The sequence below is a fragment of the Leucoraja erinacea genome, chromosome 16, assembly GCF_028641065.1.
Source record: "Leucoraja erinacea ecotype New England chromosome 16, Leri_hhj_1, whole genome shotgun sequence".
Classification (NCBI taxonomy): Eukaryota; Metazoa; Chordata; class Chondrichthyes; order Rajiformes; family Rajidae; genus Leucoraja; species Leucoraja erinaceus.
In genome coordinates, this window is record NC_073392.1 from 23,459,122 (window position 1) to 23,481,168 (window position 22,047).

Here is a 22,047-nt window from a genome sequence, read left to right on the forward strand (position 1 = left end):
AGTAATATTTATGCCAAAGTACATGAAGCTCTCAACCAGTTCCACTTCAATAACATAAAAGCTGATTGGGCATGTACTTCACCACACTTCCTGAAGTCAATAAACAGCTCCTTCACCTTGATGACTTTGAGGGAGAGGTTGTTGGCCTGACACCTTCTCTACCTCCTTCCTGTACTCCGTCTCGTCATTGTTCGTGATCAGGCCCACCACGGTGGTGTCATCCGCAAACTTGTAAATGGAGTTGCATCTTCACTAACACACACTGATCCTCATTTACAGCACACTGACCCTCACATTTTCCTCACTCTGATCAGGACTTAAAATGGTTCGCAACTGGGAGATCCAGAAGGCCTTGGCGGACCAAGCTCGGTGGACAAACGAACAATAAACGGCAGTGAAGAAACAAACGGCAGTACATTTAATACAACTGTGGCCCAACATGCCCCCTCCAACCAACATATCCCATCTGCACTAGTCCTACGCACATGTGTTTAGCCCATAACTCTCTAAACCTGTTCTATTCATACACCTGTCTAATTGCTTTTTAAAAGTTGTGGTAGTCCCTGCCTCAACTACACACACCATCCTTTGTGTGAAAAAGTCACCCCTCGGATTCCTATTAAATATTTCCTATTAAATATTTCCCCCTTCACCGTAATCCTATGCCCTCTGGTACTCGATTCCCCTACTCTGGCAAGAGACTCTGTGCCTCTACCCGATCTATTCCTTTCATGATTTTATATGCCTCTATAAGGAGGAATGGTTCAAAATTTTGAGATTTTCAAAATCAAGGCTGTAATTTATCCCATCAGAAAACATAAAAATAACTTTAATTTGATACCTAATTCACTTTCATATCTTCAGTATTAAAAAAGTTATGGTCATTTTCATACTCGGAAATTAGCATCTTGTTCCCTATTGCTTTTCCATTAACTTAACACAAAAGCTGTGATCGAGGACTGTCATAAGCCCATAACTTTATTAAAAATTAAGAGAACTGAATGAAATTTTCAGCTATTATAAATTGAAGCATTCTGAAACAAATATGAAACATTTTACTTGGATGACCTGAAATTAAAGCATATAATTAGTTAGTTACCTAATTGTAGCTAATTACAAAATTGCCGTTGTGACGGAAATAGTAATAAACAACGAGACCGCCTTGAAAATTCAAAAATGTGATATTCTCAAGATCAGAACTTTAATATTATTGTATTATATGCTGTAAGTACGTAACAGAGTTAAAGAAATGACTATTTCTAGCAAAAGACCAAGTCTTTATAGAGAAGATCAGTTGCTAGCTGGTACATTGGCATATCACAATCAGTAGCATCATTGTACTCCTCAGATTGTAACCAGTAAGCAACTTTGTACACCTTGTTTTACCTCATCTTTTCAATTTTGGCATTCTAAACTACAACTTTTTGCTCTTCAAACCACGCATGACATGCTTTCCTGCCCACTACGTCCCCGTTAAAAATATCCTGTAAATCATCACATTTGGAGTAGTCAAGATTCGGATAATCTCTGCGAATGCTGTCTAAATCAGTCTCTTTTGCTGGGCATTTGAATTAACAATTTTGCATTTCATCTTTGGAGACATCTGTTTAAAATGTAAAGAAAAAAAAAACACTGAACGGCATTAACAGAAACAAGTTATCATTTGCAGTTTTTTTTTTAAAAAGTAGAAATAATAGTTAAACGCTAAAACAAATAGTAAATACAAAACAAAAAAATCATATTCATCAGTTTCATCAAATCAATTAATTCATCTAATCAATCTAATTCATCTAAATTCAATTACTAGATCTAAACATCTATCCATTTCTTAAGAACAGGCTAACATTTTTAAATAGCCTACGTATACAAATAACAAATAACAAACTGACCCCATTCACGCAAGAATTCACAATATAACATGATTTTTAAATCTCACTTTGTCTTGCTTATATGCCAAATGGAAGGAATTTGATGTTTAATTCCCATAAATTAATCCAGAAACATCCACTCTCAAGATAATCAAAAATCATTATTTTTTGCACAATACATCTGACTAAAACTGTACTGTGGATATTTAGTATGAAAATATTGATAATGGATAGACAAGACAATATCACAAAATATCGATGATTTAGATTTTCTTATGACATGATTGTGTAAAGAAAAAAAATAATGAAATTTGATTATCTTGAGAGTGGATGTTGCTGGAATGTGATCGATTGGAATGTTCCGGCAAGATTCGTATGGGACCTAAATAAAAATTTTCGCATCATAAGATTAAAATGAAGCCATACCAAAAAGCAAGATAATATGGTAAATAAACAACATACCTTTTGTTTTGTCCTGACATTGCGATCCGTGATCTTGAAGGCATTAAAAGTCGCATTTAACTTCAATGCAGTGATTAAATCGTACAGCCCCCCCCCCCCCAAATAACAACTGATCCCATTCACCCCCCCCCCCCAATACCCCCCCCCCCCCCCCCCCCCCCCCCCCCCCCCCCCCCCCCCCAAAGCGTCCTGAATCTAAAACTGCACTGTGGATATTTAGATCTGTAGCGCCGATGATGGTAACATTTTGTAACAACGCTACTATAAGATCACTTCTCATCTTCCTGCACTCCAGGGAATATAATCTGAGCCTGCTCAACCTGTCCCAGCCTGCTCAACCTAAATATTGACATTAAATTCTATCTGCCATTGTTCCACTCAGTTTAGCAACTGATTAAAATCAACCTGTTGGGTTCTGTCTCAAGGCAGTTCCCCTCAAATTGCACGCTCCTCAGAGTGAAGATGTTCCTGGCTTTGCATTGCCCTGGGAATTAAACTGCCTGTAGGAGGCACACTCTCCCTGGAATCTCTCATCCATCTTGGAATTACAATCCCCCATGGATTTATAATAACCTGTGAGTTTACACTGTCTCTTGGAATTACTCTGCCCTCTTAATTTCTGCTGGTTAATGCCCCCCCCAAGTTGTGTTGCAATCCCCCTCCCCCCTCTCTTTGTAGTTACAATTATAACTCTTAAATAAAGAACTGAGGAAACAGAAGGTTAATTTCTGTGCAGAGTCAATGGTTGGATCAACATGTTTTATCCAGTCGATTGATTTAATGTGTTGAATCAATCTTGAACTGTGTTATGTGCTGGGATGTGTTTCAGAACGCTTCAATAACATCCAGCACAGAGAGAGATTTGGTCTCAAATAAGCTTTGACCACTTGTTCCCTCACTGCAAGGGTCTGGGTCATGTCAATATGATAACATTTCACTAATTTTCTGAAACATTTCTCACTTGTTGAATTAACTTTCCAAATTTGCTCCTTAGTGCTGCATTTCTGCAGAATATGTGCTTTCTGTGATTGTGTGGTCAGGACTATGATGAACGGGGGATTCAAGGTGTTCCAGGGCATATTGTGAACTGCACGGGCACTTTGAACAAAACGCTTCATTCCCATTATAAATTTTCTTGAGTAGAAATATCTTGAACGGTAGATATATCTTGTTTGGCACTGAGCTATGTGTGTTTACAGGGCTGCTGAAGACTGGATTGAAGACCCAGAGCCCTTCAGTTCAAGCTACTACAAGAGAAGTTTAGACAACACTGGCCTTATCTTCAGTACACCGTACAGGGAACGTACGTGTCCCACGTAGATACCAGGCTCGTGTTTGCATTTTATTTTTAATGAGGAGTTTTTGAATAATTTGTATTAATTCAAAAACAATGTTATCAGCATCTCCGAAGCTCCTCAAAGGCCCACTCACTTGTATTTCACTCATTGATTTCACACATTGACATAGTATTCTTTCAAATTCATTTCAGTCAGTTTGGGTATTTTACATTAATGCAAGGTTCAACAGTGATGGGAAATATTCACAAATGATTTGAAAGGGCCTTAATGAGGTGATCAAATGTGGTCTCTGTGTGAGATTAAGAGGGTCCCACAGACTCACAATCTGAGTGTAATAGAGACCTGTTGGGAGGAGTCTTGGGTAGGATTAATAGAGGTTTCCATGGCACCTTGTGGTGAGATTAACAGAGGGTCAAACAGAGATTCAAACTGAATGCGACTGGATCTCACATTGTCATGGTCTGAATTGAATAGACACTCACAGAATTGTGATCTGAGATGAAATGTGCATCCCGTATGGAGTTTAATGGGGATTATTTGAAGGATCTGCAGAGGAATAATTGGGGGGATTATTAAAGGGTTTCCACGGAGTTTCTGGAGGGCATTAATACAGTTTCTCACCGAGAATTAATTGGAATCATTATTTTAAGTGTTCCCACGGGGTCTTGTTATGAGATAAAGCCGGGCCCTAAATGTCTCAGTGTAGGAGTATAGCGGGTCCTACCGGGTGTCAAGGTACACTTCATAGAGGGTCCAACGGTCTTGATGTAATAATGGTCCCACAAAGACTCAAGTAGGGTGTTTAAATAAGAATCCCACAATATTTAATATGAGATGAATCAGAGGAACCCACTGGGATTCATCGAGAATCCAGAAATTGCGGCTTAGACTAACGAAGGGTCCAGAGAGATGGAGATTTATAATGGGTCCCACAGACACCAGTTGCATGTTTGTATTGGATTTTTAATGAGGAGTTTGTGAATCATTCACTTTTAACCTACAAACAATGTTATCTGTCTCTCCAAAGCTCCTCCAAGGCTAACCCACAGATCTTACTTTAACAAATGTCATAAATACAGCATTATTCCAATTATATATGTTAGTTTAAGTATTCATAAATAAAAGGTCCAGCAGCAAATTGGTGATAAATATTCATATGAATTAAGTATGTGAATGCACTAGAGAGGGAGCAGAAAGATTCACCAGGCTATTGCCTAGGATGTGGTATTTATGAGGGGAGATTGAGCATGAGGAGAGAGGACTGGTTTGTTTTATGATGTTGTGGCCATTACAGAGACTTGGTTGTGAGCAGGTCAAAACTGGCAGCTCCAGGGTTTTAATGTTTCAGACGTGATAGAGAGGAAGGTAAAAGAGGTAGAGGAGTTGCTTTACTAATCAGGGAGAATGTCATAGTGGCACAGAGAGGACATACTGGAGGGTTTGGCCACTGTAGACCCATGGGTAGAGCTCAAAAATAAGAAAGATTCAATCACTCTGCGATATTATTCTATACACCTCCCAGCGGAAGATGGAGGAACAGCTATGTAGACAGATTACAGACAGATGCAAAAGCAACAGGATTGTCAGTGACCTTTCCCCCAATATTGTAATTGTAATTGATTTTTTTTATTAGCCAAGTATGAAAACAAAACAAGTATGTGAACCATACAAGGAGTTTGATTTGCCATACAGTCATACCAAAAAAAGCAACAAAGCATGCAACCACATAAAAATTTAACATAAACATCCATCACAGTGGCTCCTCTACATTCGTCACTGTGATGGAAGGCAATAAAGCCTTATTTACTTTCCTCCTTATTCTCCCGCGGTCAGGGGAGTCGAACCATCCGCAGTCAGAGCAATTGAAACTCCCGCAGCCGGTGATCGAAGCGCCCGTGATCAGGGCGGTCGAAGCTCCTGCGGGCTTGGAGCTCCCGAAGCCGGTCTCTAACCAGGGACCGAGAGCTCCACGATGTTAAGTCCGCAGGCTCCCGCTGTTGGAGCTTCCGAGGTTGATCACTGGCAAAGGGACTGGACCGCCAGCTCCGAGATGTTGAATCCACAGGCTCCCATGGTTGGATTTCCCGCAGTCGATCCCCAGCAAGATGCCTCCAGCTCCACGGTGTTAGGCCGCGGTATGGGCGGAGATATGATAAGGAAAATGCTGAATCTCCGTCGAGGAAAGAGATTAAAAAAGTTTTCCCACCTCCCACATAATACAAAGTTCGAGATATACTAAAACATACATTTAACAACTGACTAAAAGCAACAAAGAAGGAAAAAGACGAGACAGACCGTTGGCAAGGCAGCCATTGTTCGGCGCCACCTGCTCCCTGAATGGGACTTAATCTGTGCAAAAAAGCTTAGATGAGGCATCATTTGTTAGGTGTATTTAAAAGAGTTTACTGAAATAGTATGTGGATAGTCTAGATTGAGGAGGGACCATACTGGACTGTGTATTGGGGATAAGGTCTGGCCAAGTCACTTGGTGTTTTAGTGGAAGAGCATTTTTGAAACCGTGATCACAACTCTTAAGTTTTAAGCTAAACACAAAATGCTGGAGGAACTCTGTAGGTTGGGGAGGGAATGGATAGGCAACGTTTCAGGGATGAGACACCGTCAGACTGATTGGAGTAGAGTGGAGAAAGGTGGAAAAGAAAGGAAGGGGTGGGTCAAAGTTTGGCAAAAGATAGGTGGGTGCAGGTGAGGGGGGTTTGATTGGCAGATATGTGGAGTAAGTGACAACGGCTAGAGGTGAAAAGGGGGCGAAAGGGTATCAGACAAGGAAAGTTGAAGAGGAGTGAAAATTAAAGCTGGAGGAAGGATGTGGATAGACGACAGCAGGGAGGAGTAAGCGGGTGTATAAAAGAGAAATGGGAGATTCTGGATAGAGGCATGAATGGACGAAGTAACGGAAAAGAACAGGCTTACTGGGGGAGGGGGAGATGTTGAAAAATGGAGGGAGAAATGGGTGCAGGTCACCTGGCTCCTTTCCCTTCCTTCGTACACTCATCTCCCAATCTAAAGAAGGGATCCAACCCAAAATGATGTCTGTCCATTTCCTACTCTGATGCTGCCTGATCTGCTGAGTCCCTCCAGCACTGTGTGTTTTTGAAATTTCAACCATTTTCCTATATATTTGTTTTTACACCTACGTTGCTTCCATTTCACCTGCTGTTCCACTGACTTAAATCCTAATGTGAACAAATTGTAACTTTGTCTTCCAATTGCTCCTCAGCAAACAGCGTGTTGGGGATGGACATGCTGAACAGTAGCATTGGGGTTCTCGTGAGTGCTGCTGTAGACCTTCGCATCTACGGGAAATCCCTGAAACCTGCAGGTACGTCAAATCAGCTCATCCATCAACTCGTCACCGAAAACCTTTCCACAGTAAAACATCCCCAGATATTTCAGAGGCCTATTATTCTGAATTTAACATCATATGAGGAGGAATTAAGGTAAGTAACCTCAAAAGGGGAAAGGAATTGAGAACATAGGACCTAGGATGGTGAAGTCAGCAATAGAGGAACCAGTTATATCCAAGGTACACAAAAATGCTGGAGAAACTCAGCGGGTGCAGCAGCATCTATGGAGCGAAGGAAATAGGCAACGTTTCGGCCCGATAGATGCATAGATGCTGCTGCACTCGCTGAGTTTCTCCAGCATTTTTGTGTACCTTCGATTTTCCAGCATCTGCAGTTCATTCTTAAACAGTTATATCCAAGGTTTGGCAGAGTCTGTAGTTACAGGGAAAACAGGACTATGTCAGGATTTTAAAACAAGGATTGTGATTTCCATCCGAAGGTTTTCCCAGACAAGACACCACTGTAGGTCAGTGAACATACCAGAGATGACTGGGTGGTTCCTACAAGCCATACAGTAATTTAGCATAGTAACAGGTCTCCAGTACACCATGTCAATCATCATCGCTGCCAATACTAATCCCAATTCCATATCCGCACTCTCCCTTTCCAGTTGCTCGTTCCAGATGCAAACCAATCTGTTTGCTTTAAAAGAAAAAAAATTATAGCTCAGATTTCCTTTAAACCTGTCTCATCCAGTTTTAGACCTACCTTGCGAAAAAGATTCTGGCTATCTTTATAATTTTTGTGAGAGCAAGCTCTATCTCTTGGCACCACTCTATAATTTCTTGGCACCTCTCAGCCCCCTTCACTCCAGGGAAAACAGACCCAGCCTATCCAATCATTCCTCATAATTCAAGCCGTCTGATCCAGGCGACATCCTTGTGGATCTTTACTGCACCCGCACTAGCTTAATCACATCCTCCCTATGGTATGGCGATCAAATGTTATTTCGCATGCACAAAGCCATGCTGACCATAATCCCTTCCAATAATTTTCCTACCACTGATGTAAGGCTCACTAGTCTGCAATTCCCTGGCTTATCCCTGCTGTCCATCAAAGGTAAAGGCACAACATTAACAACAGTCTTTCAGTATCTCTTTCACTATCCTCCAGATAGTGAAGATGGTTGTGAACGATTGCAGCAGGATCTGGATCGATTGGCCAGGTTAAGAATAAGGGGTAAGCCATTTAGAACGGAGATGAGGAAACACTTTTTCTCACAGAGAGTTGTGAGTCTGTGAAATTCTCTGCCTCAGAGGGCGGTGGAGGCCGGTTCTCTGGATGCTTTCAAGAGAGAGCTAGATAGGGCTCTTAAAAATAGCAGAGTCGGGGGATATGGGCAGAAGGCAGGAACGGGGTACTGATTGGGGATGATCAGCCATGATCACATTGAATGGCGGTGCTGGCTCGAAGGGCCGAATGGCCTACTCCTGCACCTGGTGTCTATTGTCCTCCATTTGCTTCCCATAACATACTGGGATACACCTGGCCAGGATCTAGGGATTTATCCACCCTTGTGTATTTCAGGACCTCCAACACCTCCTCCTCCATAATGTTGAAATGCTGCAGATAATCCTTTAGGAAGGCATTAGCTTCAATATCCTCTTCTGAATTAGAACGCCGCAGAAGGGGCGATGATCTCACCAAGATCAGGCCAGGAGTGTGTGAAAAATAATCCCGTCCATAGGGACAGATGAAAATTATGTGAAACTCTCACAGTCAAACGATGTTACGGAGCTGGACGTAAGATCGTTGTACTGGTACAAATATACCCATCTACTTACTTACTCCAGATTTTCTAATTTTGCAAAATCGCATCCTTAACTCAATATTATCCTTCTCATTCTGGATTTTTTTTTCCAGTGGTTGGAGTGAAGCTGGACTATGAAGCATGGGTGTCAAAATTTAAAATTCTAGCCAGTAACCAGACTAACCGAGACCAGGTGGAGCCACGGAAGGTAAAGCATGCATCGCCGTGTATGGGGGCCATTAGTGCCAGTTACACCTCACCTATTTTTCACCTGGAGACATTGCAGTCCCTGTTATAGAACTGCATGATCATCAGTGAATATTCTGATATCAACACCCCCCTCTGTCATTGAATAATATATTTGCATGCATTTTTGTGGGGGGGCAATATGAGTGTGCATGTAATGTGCTAATATTTATGCTGACCAACACCCATGCAATTTGATAATGTACATGGATCAATAACAGCCCTCATAACTCTGTCATGATATTGGTAAGTATGTGCAAGTGATGGCCATAGCCTTGACTATCCTTAAGTTGACTCTCATCCCTGTCATTTCAGCCTGCATGACCTGTTAGTTTCCATCTGCCCACTGTTACATTTTGTTGATGTTTCACTTTTCACTGGAGTTGTTACAGGGCCTGAATTATAACACTCTAATTCAAATTTGATGGGATTTGTTGTTCTGAAGTGGTGAATCTGGTGTTTTTTAATCAGCACTGTGATGCAATGACAGCGGATTTGATTGTAAGCAGCACCAGAACCACACACTGACTTCCTCTTCTCTTTACTTTGCGCAGTGCATGCCATCTTCTGACTGTGAGATGGACTGTGACATAAACAGTGAGGTGCGTATAAGGGAGGTTCTCTTTCTCGATCAAATGTAATCTGACTAATGTGAAGTAGAATGCAGGCGGCAGAGTTTGGTCTGAGTTTAGGTGGCATCTAAGGTTGACTTGCTGCCAGGATGTAGAGTCTAAGCAGAGTATGCAGACTCTGGCAGAGTGGGTCAGGAGGTGAACGGTTTGGGAGGTTGGTGGGTAATATGGTGCGGTCATAATGCATGAAGGAGGTGAACAGATCGGGTATAATCCCCCCCACCTGCACTATCATCTTTGGATTTGTCATCCTTGGTGACATCTTGTGGAAACACAATATCAAATTGCACCTAGAGTTGGCAAAACCCATCTCTACCATGTGGCCTTGTGATCCTCCACCATCTGATATGTCACGTAGCTTCTCTAACATCTGGTACTTGGTAAGCAGAAATATCCTCCAGTTTACATAACAGGAAACCCAGATATTCAATTTCTACATTCCCTTAGTGGCAAGGGACTCCGGCTAATTTTATAACAATTGTCTGAGAATAACATTTATCACAGAGATGAGTTTTGGACCACCCGGCCCCCACCATCACCAAGTTCACCTGAAGAAACTGCTTTCACATTGCACCATTGGCAAACCACTGAATCACATTGGAAATGTAGTCATTGTTGGATTGTGGGAGTTGAGGCAGTGACACAGACTGCCATGAACATCAACATTATCCACACCAGAAGCCCTATTATTTACCAATGTTGATTGAGGAATTATTGTTGCCCTGAATTAATATTGAGAAACTGATGTGATGTCTTTTCACTTCTGCCTTTTATAAAACAGTTGACATCTCATCTGAAAGCTGAAGCCAGCAATATTGCAACCTCAATATTACACCACAGTGGCAGCTTACATCTGTGCACCTTTCTAATGTGGGAACCCATAACCTTGTGACTCTTGGGCAAGAATGCTTCAGCTGAATCATGATGGACCTTGCCACAACCCATCTTTTTTTATGCATGTCTTTGTTACCTCTGGTCTTGATTCCCTTCTAGTTTTAGGAGACCCTCCTATTTTGCTCTGTAATGCATCATTGAAGATGGGTCTCGACCCAAAATGTCACCCATTCCTTCTCTCCAGAGATGCTGCCTGTCCCGCTGGGATACTTCAGCTTTTTGTGTCAATCTTGATTTTCAATTGATGTGCCATTCACCTATCTAGAGGTGGATTTCTTGAATTCCTCTCCAATAGGTTCCTTAAAATCTACCTCTTGTGCATTATCTCCTAATTTGATACAATCTAATTTAATTTGATAATATATCACAGCTTGGTTTGGAAATAGCTCCGCCCAAGATGCGATGAACTGCAGAAAGTTGTGGATGTAGCCCAGTCTATCACACAGACCAGATTCTCCACCATTGACTCAAACTACTACTCACACTACCTCGATAAAGAAGCCAAGATAATCCAAGGCATCCCACCTTGGTCATTCCTTCATCTCCCTGCTCCTATCAGCCTGAAGATACAAAAGCTGGAAAGCACACACCACCAGACTCAGGAACAGCTTCTTCCCCTCATTGTCAGGCTTCTAAATGATTCCTCTATAAACTAGGGTACTGGCCAATTAACCTCTACTTCACTGCGGACATTGGACTTTGTCTATGGACCTAGTGTGCTACAATGCTGAGAACTATATTCCGCACCCTGTATCTTCCCATTTGCTCTACATAATGTACTTGAGTTTAGCTTGATTGTATGTATTGTATCATCTGATTTGATTGAACAAGCAAAACAAAATGTTGGTGTACGTGACAATAATAAACACCTAATCATGGAATCATGCAGCACAGGAGCGCAAAGGACTGCACAGTCCATGACGGGTTCTGACATCCTCGCCTTCGAAGGGATTTACTGGAGTCGCTGCCTCAAAACGGCAGCCAGCATTATCAGAGACCAACACCACCCAGGCCACACATTCATTTCACTCCTGCTATTGGGAAGAAGATATAGGAGCCTGAAAACTGTAACGTCCAGGTTCAGGAACAGCTCCTTCCCTACAGCCATCAGGCTATTAAACAGTACAACCTCCAAATAGGCTCTAAACTACATAGACTTGGGGGAATTGGTTTTGTCTTTTTGCACAATTATTGATTGTGTGTGTGGGGTGTGTGTGTGGGGTGTGTGTGTGGGGTGTGTGTGTGGGGTGTGTGTGTGTGGGGGGGGGGTGTGTGTGTGTGTGTGTGCAGACACACACACTGAACTTTTTTTTTCTCATTTATTATATTGTTTACAGAATACTATGTTTACATATTCTGCTGCAAGTAAAGATTTCATTGTTCAATAAAACACGCTTGACTCTGGACTCCTGTCTATGCCAACCATCAACTATCCATCCTTATTCATCTAATTTACCAGCACCTTGCTGAACCTACTTGGTGATTCATGTGCTCATCCAGATGTTTTTTAAATGTTATGCAATACCTGATTCAGCAGCATCTCCTCAAAGTGCCAAATATATAACTGTACATCGAGACATATTGTGTTGGAAGAAGCAGGTCTGAAGAAGGGTCTCGACCCGAAACGTCACCCAGAGATGCTGCCTGTCCAGCTGAGTTACTCCAGCATTTTGTATCTTGACCTATTGTTAGCCAAATAGCTAACTGGCTGACAATTTATTTCACCACCTTCCATTATTGATTTTCAGGATCTGTTGTGTGTACTGATTGATGATGGAGGTTTCCTGATCATGTCCAACCAGCCGGACCACTGGAGCCAGGTAATAACCCATTGCACTTTAATCAGCACTGAATATTAATGTCCGTTGTTAAAATGCAGCCTTGAATGCTACTGGAATATACTGGTCACATACATTGCAAGTACAGTCAACAATGACATGATGCAAGTACAACCTGAAATATATCCATGTGTTGCCTATATGTAAGGTTAAAGCCCACACTGCTTGACTGACATTATATTTTCCTCTGAACATCACAGATTGAGTACTGTCACATTGACATGGATGGAGGAAATATCTATAACCTGACATATAACCTAATATTAAAAAAAAAAAGGAAAACCGACACTGAAATCAGAAGCATAAAATCAATCATCTATGGCACCATCCAATGTTTATTTCTTAGTAATAGGTTCCTAATTCTTAAAGGGATACACTTGGCCTTCATAACCAATTAATCCACTATGGTCCACATGCTACAACAAATCAGGTTCACCAGTTTCTAAACGTAGGCAGCATGTGGTGTGGTTTAGAGCATGTAATATGGGATATGTGCTTGTATACAAATTTCCGCTCCAAAATGTTACTGAGTCCCTGAAATAATCCAACATGAACTGCTCCATGCTGTTATCTTATTAGTATTTATTCCCCAGGTTCACTGCAGTTAAAAACATTCCAGATGAGTGTGTGAAGAATATGGAAGAGAAAAGGATTTAAGACTCTTCTGGGAATTCTGCTCAGACCTGGATAGGACAGTCATACATAAATAGGACAGGTATTGGAGGGATATGGGCCAAACACGGGCAGGGGGACTAGTGCAGCTGGGACATGTTGGCCGGTGTGGGCAAGTTGGGCTGAACGACCAGTTTCCACGTACTATGACTCTATGACCTTTGGTCATGTTACAGCATGCAAAATGAAGAAATCTATCAAGTACACGTTAAATGGAGAGTCATGCCGGAAAAATAGTGATTTAAAAATGAAATTAAATGAGTTTAATTGATTGTCATGTGTACCGAGGTACAGTGAAAAGCTTTTGTTATGCGCTAACTAGTCAGCGGAAAGACAATACATGATTACAATGGAGCTATCCACATTGCACAGATACATGATAAAGGAAATAAAGTTTAGTGCAAGATAAAGTCCAGTAAAGTCCAATCAAATATAGTCCGAGGGTCTCCAATGAGGTAGATAATAGCTTAACATTGCTCTCTAGTTTTTAAGAAGGAACTGCAGATGCTGGAAAATAGAAGATACACAAAAATGCTGGAGAAACTCAGCGGGTGCAGCAGCATCTATGGAGCGAAGGAAATAGGCAACGTTTCGGGCCAAAAATGTTGCCTATTTCCTTCGCTCCATAGATGCTGATGCATCCGCTGAGTTTCTCCAGCATTTTTGCGTACCTACTGCTCTCTAGTTGTTGGTAGGATGGTTCAGTTGCCTGATAACAGCTGGGAAGAAACTGTCCCTGAATTCTGGAGGTTTCACACTTCTCTACCTTTTGCCCAATTGGAGAGGGGAGAAGAGGGAGTGGCCAGCATGCGGCTCGTCCTTGATTATGCCGGTGGCCATGCCAAGGCAGCGTGAAGTGTAAATGGAGTCAATAGAAGGGAGGTTGGTTTGTGTGATGATTACACAAAAAAGCTGGAGAACCTCAGCGGGGGCAGCAGCATCTATGGAGCGAAGGAAATAGGCAACGTTTCGGGCCGAAACCCTTCTTCAGACTGATCGGGGGCGGGGGTGGGTGGGGACAAGAAAGGGAAAAGGAGGAGTAGCCAGAAGGCTGGGGGATGGGAGGAGACAGCAGGGGGGCTGAGGAAGGGGAGGAGACAGCAAGGACTAACAAAATTGGGAGAATTCGATGTTCATGCCCCCGGGGTGCAGACTCCCCAAACGATTTGTGTGATGATCTGGGCTACATCCACAATTCTCTGCAATTTCTCGCGGATTTGGATGGAGCTGCTCCCGATTAAATGCTTTCCATGGTGCATCTAGCATTATGTTCAAACATAATCACAGATTTAGGTCATAGGTGTCATAACATTTATGACTGATGCTTATAAAGGGAATAACATGAATAATATTCAATGCAAAATAAAGCCTTTTAAAGTCCGATCAAAGATAGTCCGAGGGTCGCCAATGAGGTAGCTACGACAGATGCTCTCTATGTACAGCACACTTGTACACAGATGTCTGATATGAACAATAATGTTAAACAATGACCGAGACATTGTGTGCGTGGATGGCGCACAAATGGAACCCGTCATCCACACAGGAATAAGAGAATGGGACCTCCACAGCCCAAACAAAGGGTCTCTGCCTGACCAACTTGATGGCCATGATGGAAGGTATCCTTCATGTACCCATGGCACATGGATCTTCCTTCAGTCAGTCCCATTGAAGATTTTTCTCTCCATTTTCAAAATAAAGCAACAAGACACACAACGACATAAAAGTTAACATTAACATCCACCACAGCAGATTCCCCACATTCCTCACTGTGATGGAAGGCAATAAAGTCGAATCTTCTTCCCTCATTTTTCCCCGCGGTTGGGGCAGTGGAACCATCCGTTGGGGCGGTCGAAGCTCCTGCGGCTTAGAGCTCCCGAAGACGTTGTTAAAATCCAGAGGCTCCCGCAGTTGGAGCACCGAGGTCAATGTTTCCCCCAACCCCCCCCCCCCCACACATAAAACCAGCTAAAATATACTAAAACATACATTTAACACATAATATAAAACAACAGAGAAGAATGGGACAGATAGTCTGTTGGTGCTACCCGGTCAAGCAGCATATCAGAAGAACATGGATAGATGACGTTTCAGGTCAGACCCTTCCTCAAACTGATTGCAGTGGGGGAGAAAAAGCTGTAAAAGAGTTGGGAGCGGGACAAAGTCTGGCAAGTGATAGGTGGATACAGGTGAGGGGAGGTTTTGGTTAGCAGATTGTTAGACAAAGGCCAGAGATGAAAAGACTAAGGACAATAGTGCAAAATGTGGAGCCAGAGGAAAGAATATAGGTGGAAGCAGATGGGGGGGTGGGGGGGAGTGGGATTGGGGAAAGGGAGAAAATAGGTGCACATCCAGGTGGGGAACAGGGAAGAGAGGGGGAAGGGGGAATTTTGTAGGTCAGTTTCCTAAAATTGGAGAATTCAATTCCTTACTTACATAAAAGTGGATAAATCCATGCTACCTGACCAGGGTTATCTTCAGATATTGTGGGAAGCCGGGGAAGAAATGACTGGAGCAGAGATTTTGTATCTTTATAATCCATGGTTAAGGTAATGGAAGTGTAGAGGATAGCTAATCAGGTGCCTTCATCAAAGAAGGGCTGACAGACAAGCGGTTTCCGGTTGGTGGCGCGACCGCGTTGCAGCGGCCCGTGCGGTCTGTCTTTTTTTATTTTTTGTCCAGTTAAATGTAGTTGTTGTGTTCTTTTATACTGTTTTTGGCTGTGTTTATGTGTGGGGGGGGGGGGGGGGGGGGGGGGGGGGGGGGGGGGACGGGACTTTTAAAAATTCTTCCCTGCACGGGAAACTCGACCTTTTTCCTGTCGGGTCTCCGTTGTCTTTGGGGCCTAGTACCGTGGAGCGGCCTCCAACCAGAACGACCTGGGGGCTCCAGTCGCGGAACCTGTTGGACTACTCACCATCGTGGGGCCGGCCGGCCTCGGAGCGTGGGGAGAGGTGGTGGCTCGCTGCTGCGACCCGACTCCGGAGCTCGGAGGCTCCAGCCGCAGGCCCGGTGGACAGGAACTTCGGGAGCTCGCGGGTCCCTGGTGGGAGACCGCTTTTCGGAGGTCCCGCAACGCAACTTCTCCCACCCGTGTTGCGGGGTTGGAACGACCCGGAGCGGGGCCTTACATCGCCCGGCGCGGCTTTAACAGTCGCGGGACATGCCAACGCCCGGCGGGGGCTCCCACATTGAGACATTAAGACCTGGAGCGGGGCCGTACATCGCCCGGCGCGGCCTCAATGGCCGTGAGACTTACTATCGCCCACCTGGGACTTTAACATCGGGAGAAAAATGGAACACGGGAGAGAAAAGACTTTGCCTTCCATCACAGTGAGGAGGAGATTCACTGTGATGGATAGAAACATAGAAACATAGAAATTAGGTGCAGGAGTATGCCATTCGGCCCTTCGAGCCTGCACCGCCATTCAATATGATCATGGCTGATCATCCAACTCAGTATCCCGTACCTGTGTGACGGGATGTTTGTGTGAATTGAATTGTTTGTGTGTCTTGTAGAAATGTTTCTGTTTGGCTGTAGAAACAGAGTTCAAATGACAATGAATATATATTGTATTGTATTGTAAGTCAGTGAGCCGAACATCAATGTATCTAGAGGGAATTCTGAGAGTGCTGATTGACTGTATTTGGAAAGGCAAGGACCAGTAAGTGATAATTAGCATGGCATCGTGCGTGGAAAATTGTGCCTCACAAATTTGATTGTTGTTTGTAGAGGTGACCAAGAGGATTAATGAAGGCAGGGTTGTAGTCCTTGTCTCTATGAATTTTAACAAGTTTTTTGACAAGAGCCTCCTTGGTAGGCTGGTCCAGAAGTTGAGATCCAGGGTAAACAAGCATACTGAATGCACAATTATCTTGGTGTTTGCCTAATTTGATGGTTGGCTGGGCAGAGAAGAAGGTTATCTAATATTACTAAAGGATGTTGATCAACTGGGAGAGTGGGCAAATGAATGGCAGATGGAATTTAACTCCGACCAGTGTGTAATGATGCATTTGGGAAATTAAATCAGGGCAGGACTTCACAGTGAATGGCAAGGCCTGGAGAGTGTTGTAGAATAGAATGACCTGGGGGTACAAATAGACAAGATATCGAGGCAAATGGTACGCTTACCTACATTGGTCAGATTGAGTATAAGAGTTGGGACGTCATGTTCCAGATGTATAAGACAATAAGTTAAACTGTACTTTGAATATTGTTCTGGTCGCTATACTATAGTAAGAATGTGATTAAGTTCATGAGGATGCAGAACATATTCACAAGGATATTGGCTGATTTTGGAGCATTTGACTTATAAGGTAAGATTGGATAGCCTGTATTGAAGGAAGCTGAGGTGTGACTCATGGAGGTTCATAAAATTATGAGGGATGTAGATAGTCACAGTTTTTATCCCAGGGAAGGGAGATCTGAAACTGGAGGAAATTGGTTCAAGGTGAGAGGATAAATTTAAACGGGGAAGTCTTTGGGAAGGGTGGTGAATATATGGATCGAACTCCAGAGAAGGTGGGAGAGGTGGGTACAATGACAATGTTTAAAAAACATTCAGATAGGTACATGGGTAGAAAGGGTTTAATGAGCCAAATGTAAGCAAATGGAATTATTGTAGTTTGGCATGTGGTCGGCATGAACAAGTTGGGCAGAAGGGCCTGTTTTGGTGCTGTGTAATTATGAATCTATGACAACTGGGCCTTATTCCTCCACTGGCTCTAGCACAGAAGCCTTTGTTTGTGCTCATTTACTTGTGTAAGACCTGATTTATTCCACAAGATGCTTCAGGTCAGGTGCTGCAGGAAGAGAACTAAAGCTGCCCGCACACGTTGCCTTTTGAGGCTTTGAACAATTTCTGAGCAGGTGTATCTCTGGAATATGTTCAGCATGGTTAGATGTAAAGACATCCTAGAAACAACAAGGTAGGAAACCTATTAATCTAGCAATGACCCAGCTTTGTTGCGCATTCATTTACCTTTTACTGATCATAATATGATGCTTTATAATATCATGTTTGAAAGAAAGAAATGTAATTTGTACAAATACTGAAAATAAAAAGCCAACAATGCATATGCTACAAATTTGAAATAAAAATAGAAAATGCTGGAGGTACTCCACAGATTAGACAGCATTTGTGGAGAAAGTAGCAGAGTTAACATTTCAGGTTGATGACCTCTCATCTGAACTGAGTGAAGTTAGAAATCAAACATATTTTACATTGCAGAGAAGGGGCATAGGTGTCTCACTTGGTCTCTGTCTATCACAGAGATTCCCCTTTCTTCCTTCTATCCTTCTCTGCAGTTTGATTTCTCCATTTCACCAGTTCTTATGTAAGGTCTTCAACCAGAAGCATTAACTCTGTTTCTCTTTCCACAGATGCTGCCTGACCTGCTGAGTGTTTCCAGCATTTTCTGTTCTTATTACAAAGATTGCATCTTTGGTAAGGTTAATTTTCATACAATGAGACAGGAGCTGTCCACTGTAAATCAAGCAAATAGTTCAGTGGGTAACGTGACAGTCAGCCAGCTTTGGGGGTGAGGCACAAAAATAGTTTAATGTGGTGCCTTGGTCAAGCATGTGAGTGACGAAGACAAGGCTGAAGCATTCACAAATATGTTGAGGTGGAAGTGTTGAATATATGATCCATCTCAGCCTTCTCCTGAATTCCTCCCTCCTCTGTAATGGAGCCAGTCTACAGCCAATTCCATTCACTCCAGGTGATAGGAAGAAATAGTTGAGGGTACTGGATGAAACAGCCCTGGTTTGAAGATAATCTAAGCGGCAAGTAATATTTATACCACACGTGTGCAAAGCAATGGCCACCTCTAACAAGAGAAAGTCCAACCATCCAGCCTGCACTTTTTCTGGCATTGACATTGTTGAGTCCCCCATGATCAACATGCGCCAAGGGTCACCACTCACCAGAGCAACTGAACTACTCATATACAAATGTTACAATTTATGACTTAGGAGGAGACCATTCAGTCCCTCTAGTCCACTCCATCTTTCAATAAGATTACAGTTATTCTGATAATAATCTCCCCTATTCCCACATAATTATGTAACCTTACACTGCTTATCAATAATCTATATTCCTCTGCCTTAAAAATAATCAGACTCTGTTTCCATCTGTTTTTAAGTGAGATAATAATATAAAGACTCACAGCTACCTGAGGAGAAAAAACCCTCATCTCTATCTTAAATGGATGATTACTTATTTTTATGAAGACTAAGACAGGGATAAGATCCTCCTGCAGGGTGTGGGAGACCAGACTACACCTGCTGGAATTGTGTCCAGTTGCATTACCTGGCCATGAGCAGAGACGGCTGGCCATGGAGTATTCAGGATGCAGAAAATGTGCTAGATGGTATATTTTGTGATCTGATTATTTTCGTTCATTTTAGTTTAGAGATACAGCACAGAAACAGGCCCTTCAGCCCACCGAGTCCACACCAACCAGCGATCCTCGCACATTAACACTATCCTCCACACTAGGGACAATTTATATTTATACCAAGCCAATTAACCTACAAACCTGTACGTCTTTGGAGTTTGAGTGGAAAATAAAACATCTTGGAGAAAACTCATGTGGTCACGGGAAGAACGTACAAACTCCATACAGACAGCACCCATAGTCAGGATCGAACGCAGGTCTCTGGCGCTGTAAGCATTGTAAAAGCCCTGTCCCACTGTGCGAGTTCACCCAAGAGCTCTCCCGAGTTTATGAAAAATCAAAAATCGTGGTAAGCACGTATAATGAACGTAGCGGGTACCTCGAAGCTCGGGACGTCTCTTAGCGCTAACGGCAGGTATTCGGGAAACGTGGTTACTCGTGAAGATTTTTCAACATATTGAAAAATGTCCACGAGTAAAATTTACTCGGGATGTAAAAATGTGATACTTTTTAACACGTAGTTATACTGTAGTAGCTCGTGGGTTTACCGTATTAGGACCTGGTGTCCTATATCACTATTGTATGTTCACGATGAAAATAAGAATAGTCGGTATATTCATTACCTTTGAATTGTAGTTTTATGTAATCCTCCCATAATTTCTCAGTTCCATTTCACAATATCTATCAGACATACAGAATGTTGCAAGGTAATATGATGCCCAAACTCAGTTGTATCTTTCTATCTCAATAAATATCACAAAATATGCCATCCCGCTGGGGTGCAAACTGTCCAAGCGAAATATGAGGTGCTGCTCCACCAATTTATGGTGGTCCTCACTCTGGCCATGGAGGAGGCCCAGGACAGAACGGTCGGATTTGGAATGGGAAGGGGAGTTGAAGTGCTGAGCCACCGGGAGATCAGGTTATTGCGAACCGAGCGGAGGTGTTGGGCGAAGCGATCGCCAAGCCTATGCTTGGTTTCACTGATGTAGAGCATCTGACATCTAGAGCAGCGGATGGAATAGATGAGGTTGGAGGAGGTGCAGGTGAACCTCTGCCGTACCTGGAAAGACTGCTTGGGTCCTTGAATGGAGTCAAGGGGGGAGGTAAAGCGACAAGTGTAGCATTTCTTGCGGGTGCAAGGGAAAGTGCCCGGAGAGGGGGTGGTTCGGGTGGGAAAGGACGAATTGACCAGGGAGGTACGGAGGGAACGGTCTCTGCGGAAAACAGACAGGGGAGGAGATGGGAAGATGTGGCAAGTGGTTGGATCATGTTGGAAGTAGCGAAAATATCGGAGGATTATTTGTTGTATGTGATGGCTGGTAGGGTGGAAGGTGAGGACAAGGTGGACTCTGCCCTTGTTACGAGTGGGGGGATAGGGAGTGAGAGCAGAGTTCGGAGGAATTGGGAGTAGGGGATGGAGTCCTTACAGGAAGCAGGGTGGGAAGAAGTGTAGTCCAGATAGCCATGGAAGTCAGTGGGTTTATAGTGGATGTCGGTCAATAGTCTATCACCTGCGATGGAGATAGTGAGGTCAAGAAATGGTAAGGAAATGTTGGAAATGGTCCAGGTGTATTTGAGTGCCGGGTAGAAGTTAGTGGTGACGTGGATGAAGTCAGTGAGTTGTGTGTGGGTGCAGGAGGTAGCACCAATGCAGTCATCGATGTAGCGGAGGTAGAGTTCAGGGATAGGGCCACGGTATGCCTCAAACAAGGATTGTTCGACGTACCCTACAAAGAGGCAGGGATAGCTAGGGCCCATGCGCGTGCTCATAGCTATGCCTTGTATTTGAGGAAATGGGAGGAGTCAAATGAAAAGTTATTATGGGTAAGGACCAGCTCTGCTAGGCGGAGGAGAGGGGATTGGTTGGTTCTGCGGTCGAGGAGGAAACAGGGCTTTAAGACCCTCCTGTTGGGGGATGGAGGTGTATAGTGACTGGACATGCTAGGAGAGGGAATGAGGTCAAGCAACAGGAATTTACAGTAAGAGATAAGTAGCCGCTAAAGACAGTGCCTCGAAGGCTATAATTTCTGGCTTGCTTCCAATGCCATGAACTTGTAAAGGAATAGAACGATAGGTCAGATGAATGTCTGGCTGAAGGGATGATGCAGAAGGATGGGCTTTACTTGCCTGGATCATTGGGACTGTTTTTGGTGAAGGTGGGACCTTTACTAGTGGGACAGATTCACCTTAACCAGAGTGGGACCAACATCCTTGCTGGGAGGATTGATAGCACTGCCTGGAAAAAGTTTAAACTGTGTTGGGAGAGCAAGGGACTTCAGAGTAGTTGGTCAGATGGAGAGATACAAGCACCAAGAGGATACAATATTAGTAAGTCCAGTAAGCAGAACAATGGAATAAATAAACATCAAGGTTTATTCAAAGCTAAACTGCATCTATTTTAATGCAAGGACTATCATTGATAAAGTAGATTAACTCAATACTTTAATTATTACGGGGTTCCACAATATTGGTGCCATTACTGAGACATGGGAGAAGAATGGCAGGACTAGCAGCTCAATAGCTCGGGGTATAGAATTTTAAGGCAGAGAGGGGAGTACAAGAGGAGAGAGTATTGCAGTCTTTGTTAAAAATTGCATTGCCTCAGAATTGAGGGAGGGGA

The 22,047-nt window shown here is 43.2% G+C and overlaps 1 protein-coding gene across 3 annotated transcripts in view; it reads left to right on the plus strand.

Moving 5' to 3' along the window:
• The window catches only part of cacna2d2a (calcium channel, voltage-dependent, alpha 2/delta subunit 2a), a 362,960-nt gene that overhangs the window by 322,294 nt on the left and 18,619 nt on the right, over positions 1-22,047 (plus strand). For all 3 annotated transcript variants that reach the window (XM_055647851.1, XM_055647852.1, XM_055647853.1), the window contains 5 exons: positions 3,530-3,633; positions 6,867-6,968; positions 8,857-8,951; positions 9,544-9,591; positions 12,264-12,335. In XM_055647851.1, coding sequence (XP_055503826.1) covers positions 3,530-3,633; positions 6,867-6,968; positions 8,857-8,951; positions 9,544-9,591; positions 12,264-12,335 — 421 coding nt within the window. The remainder of the gene's footprint in view (positions 1-3,529; positions 3,634-6,866; positions 6,969-8,856; positions 8,952-9,543; positions 9,592-12,263; positions 12,336-22,047) is intronic.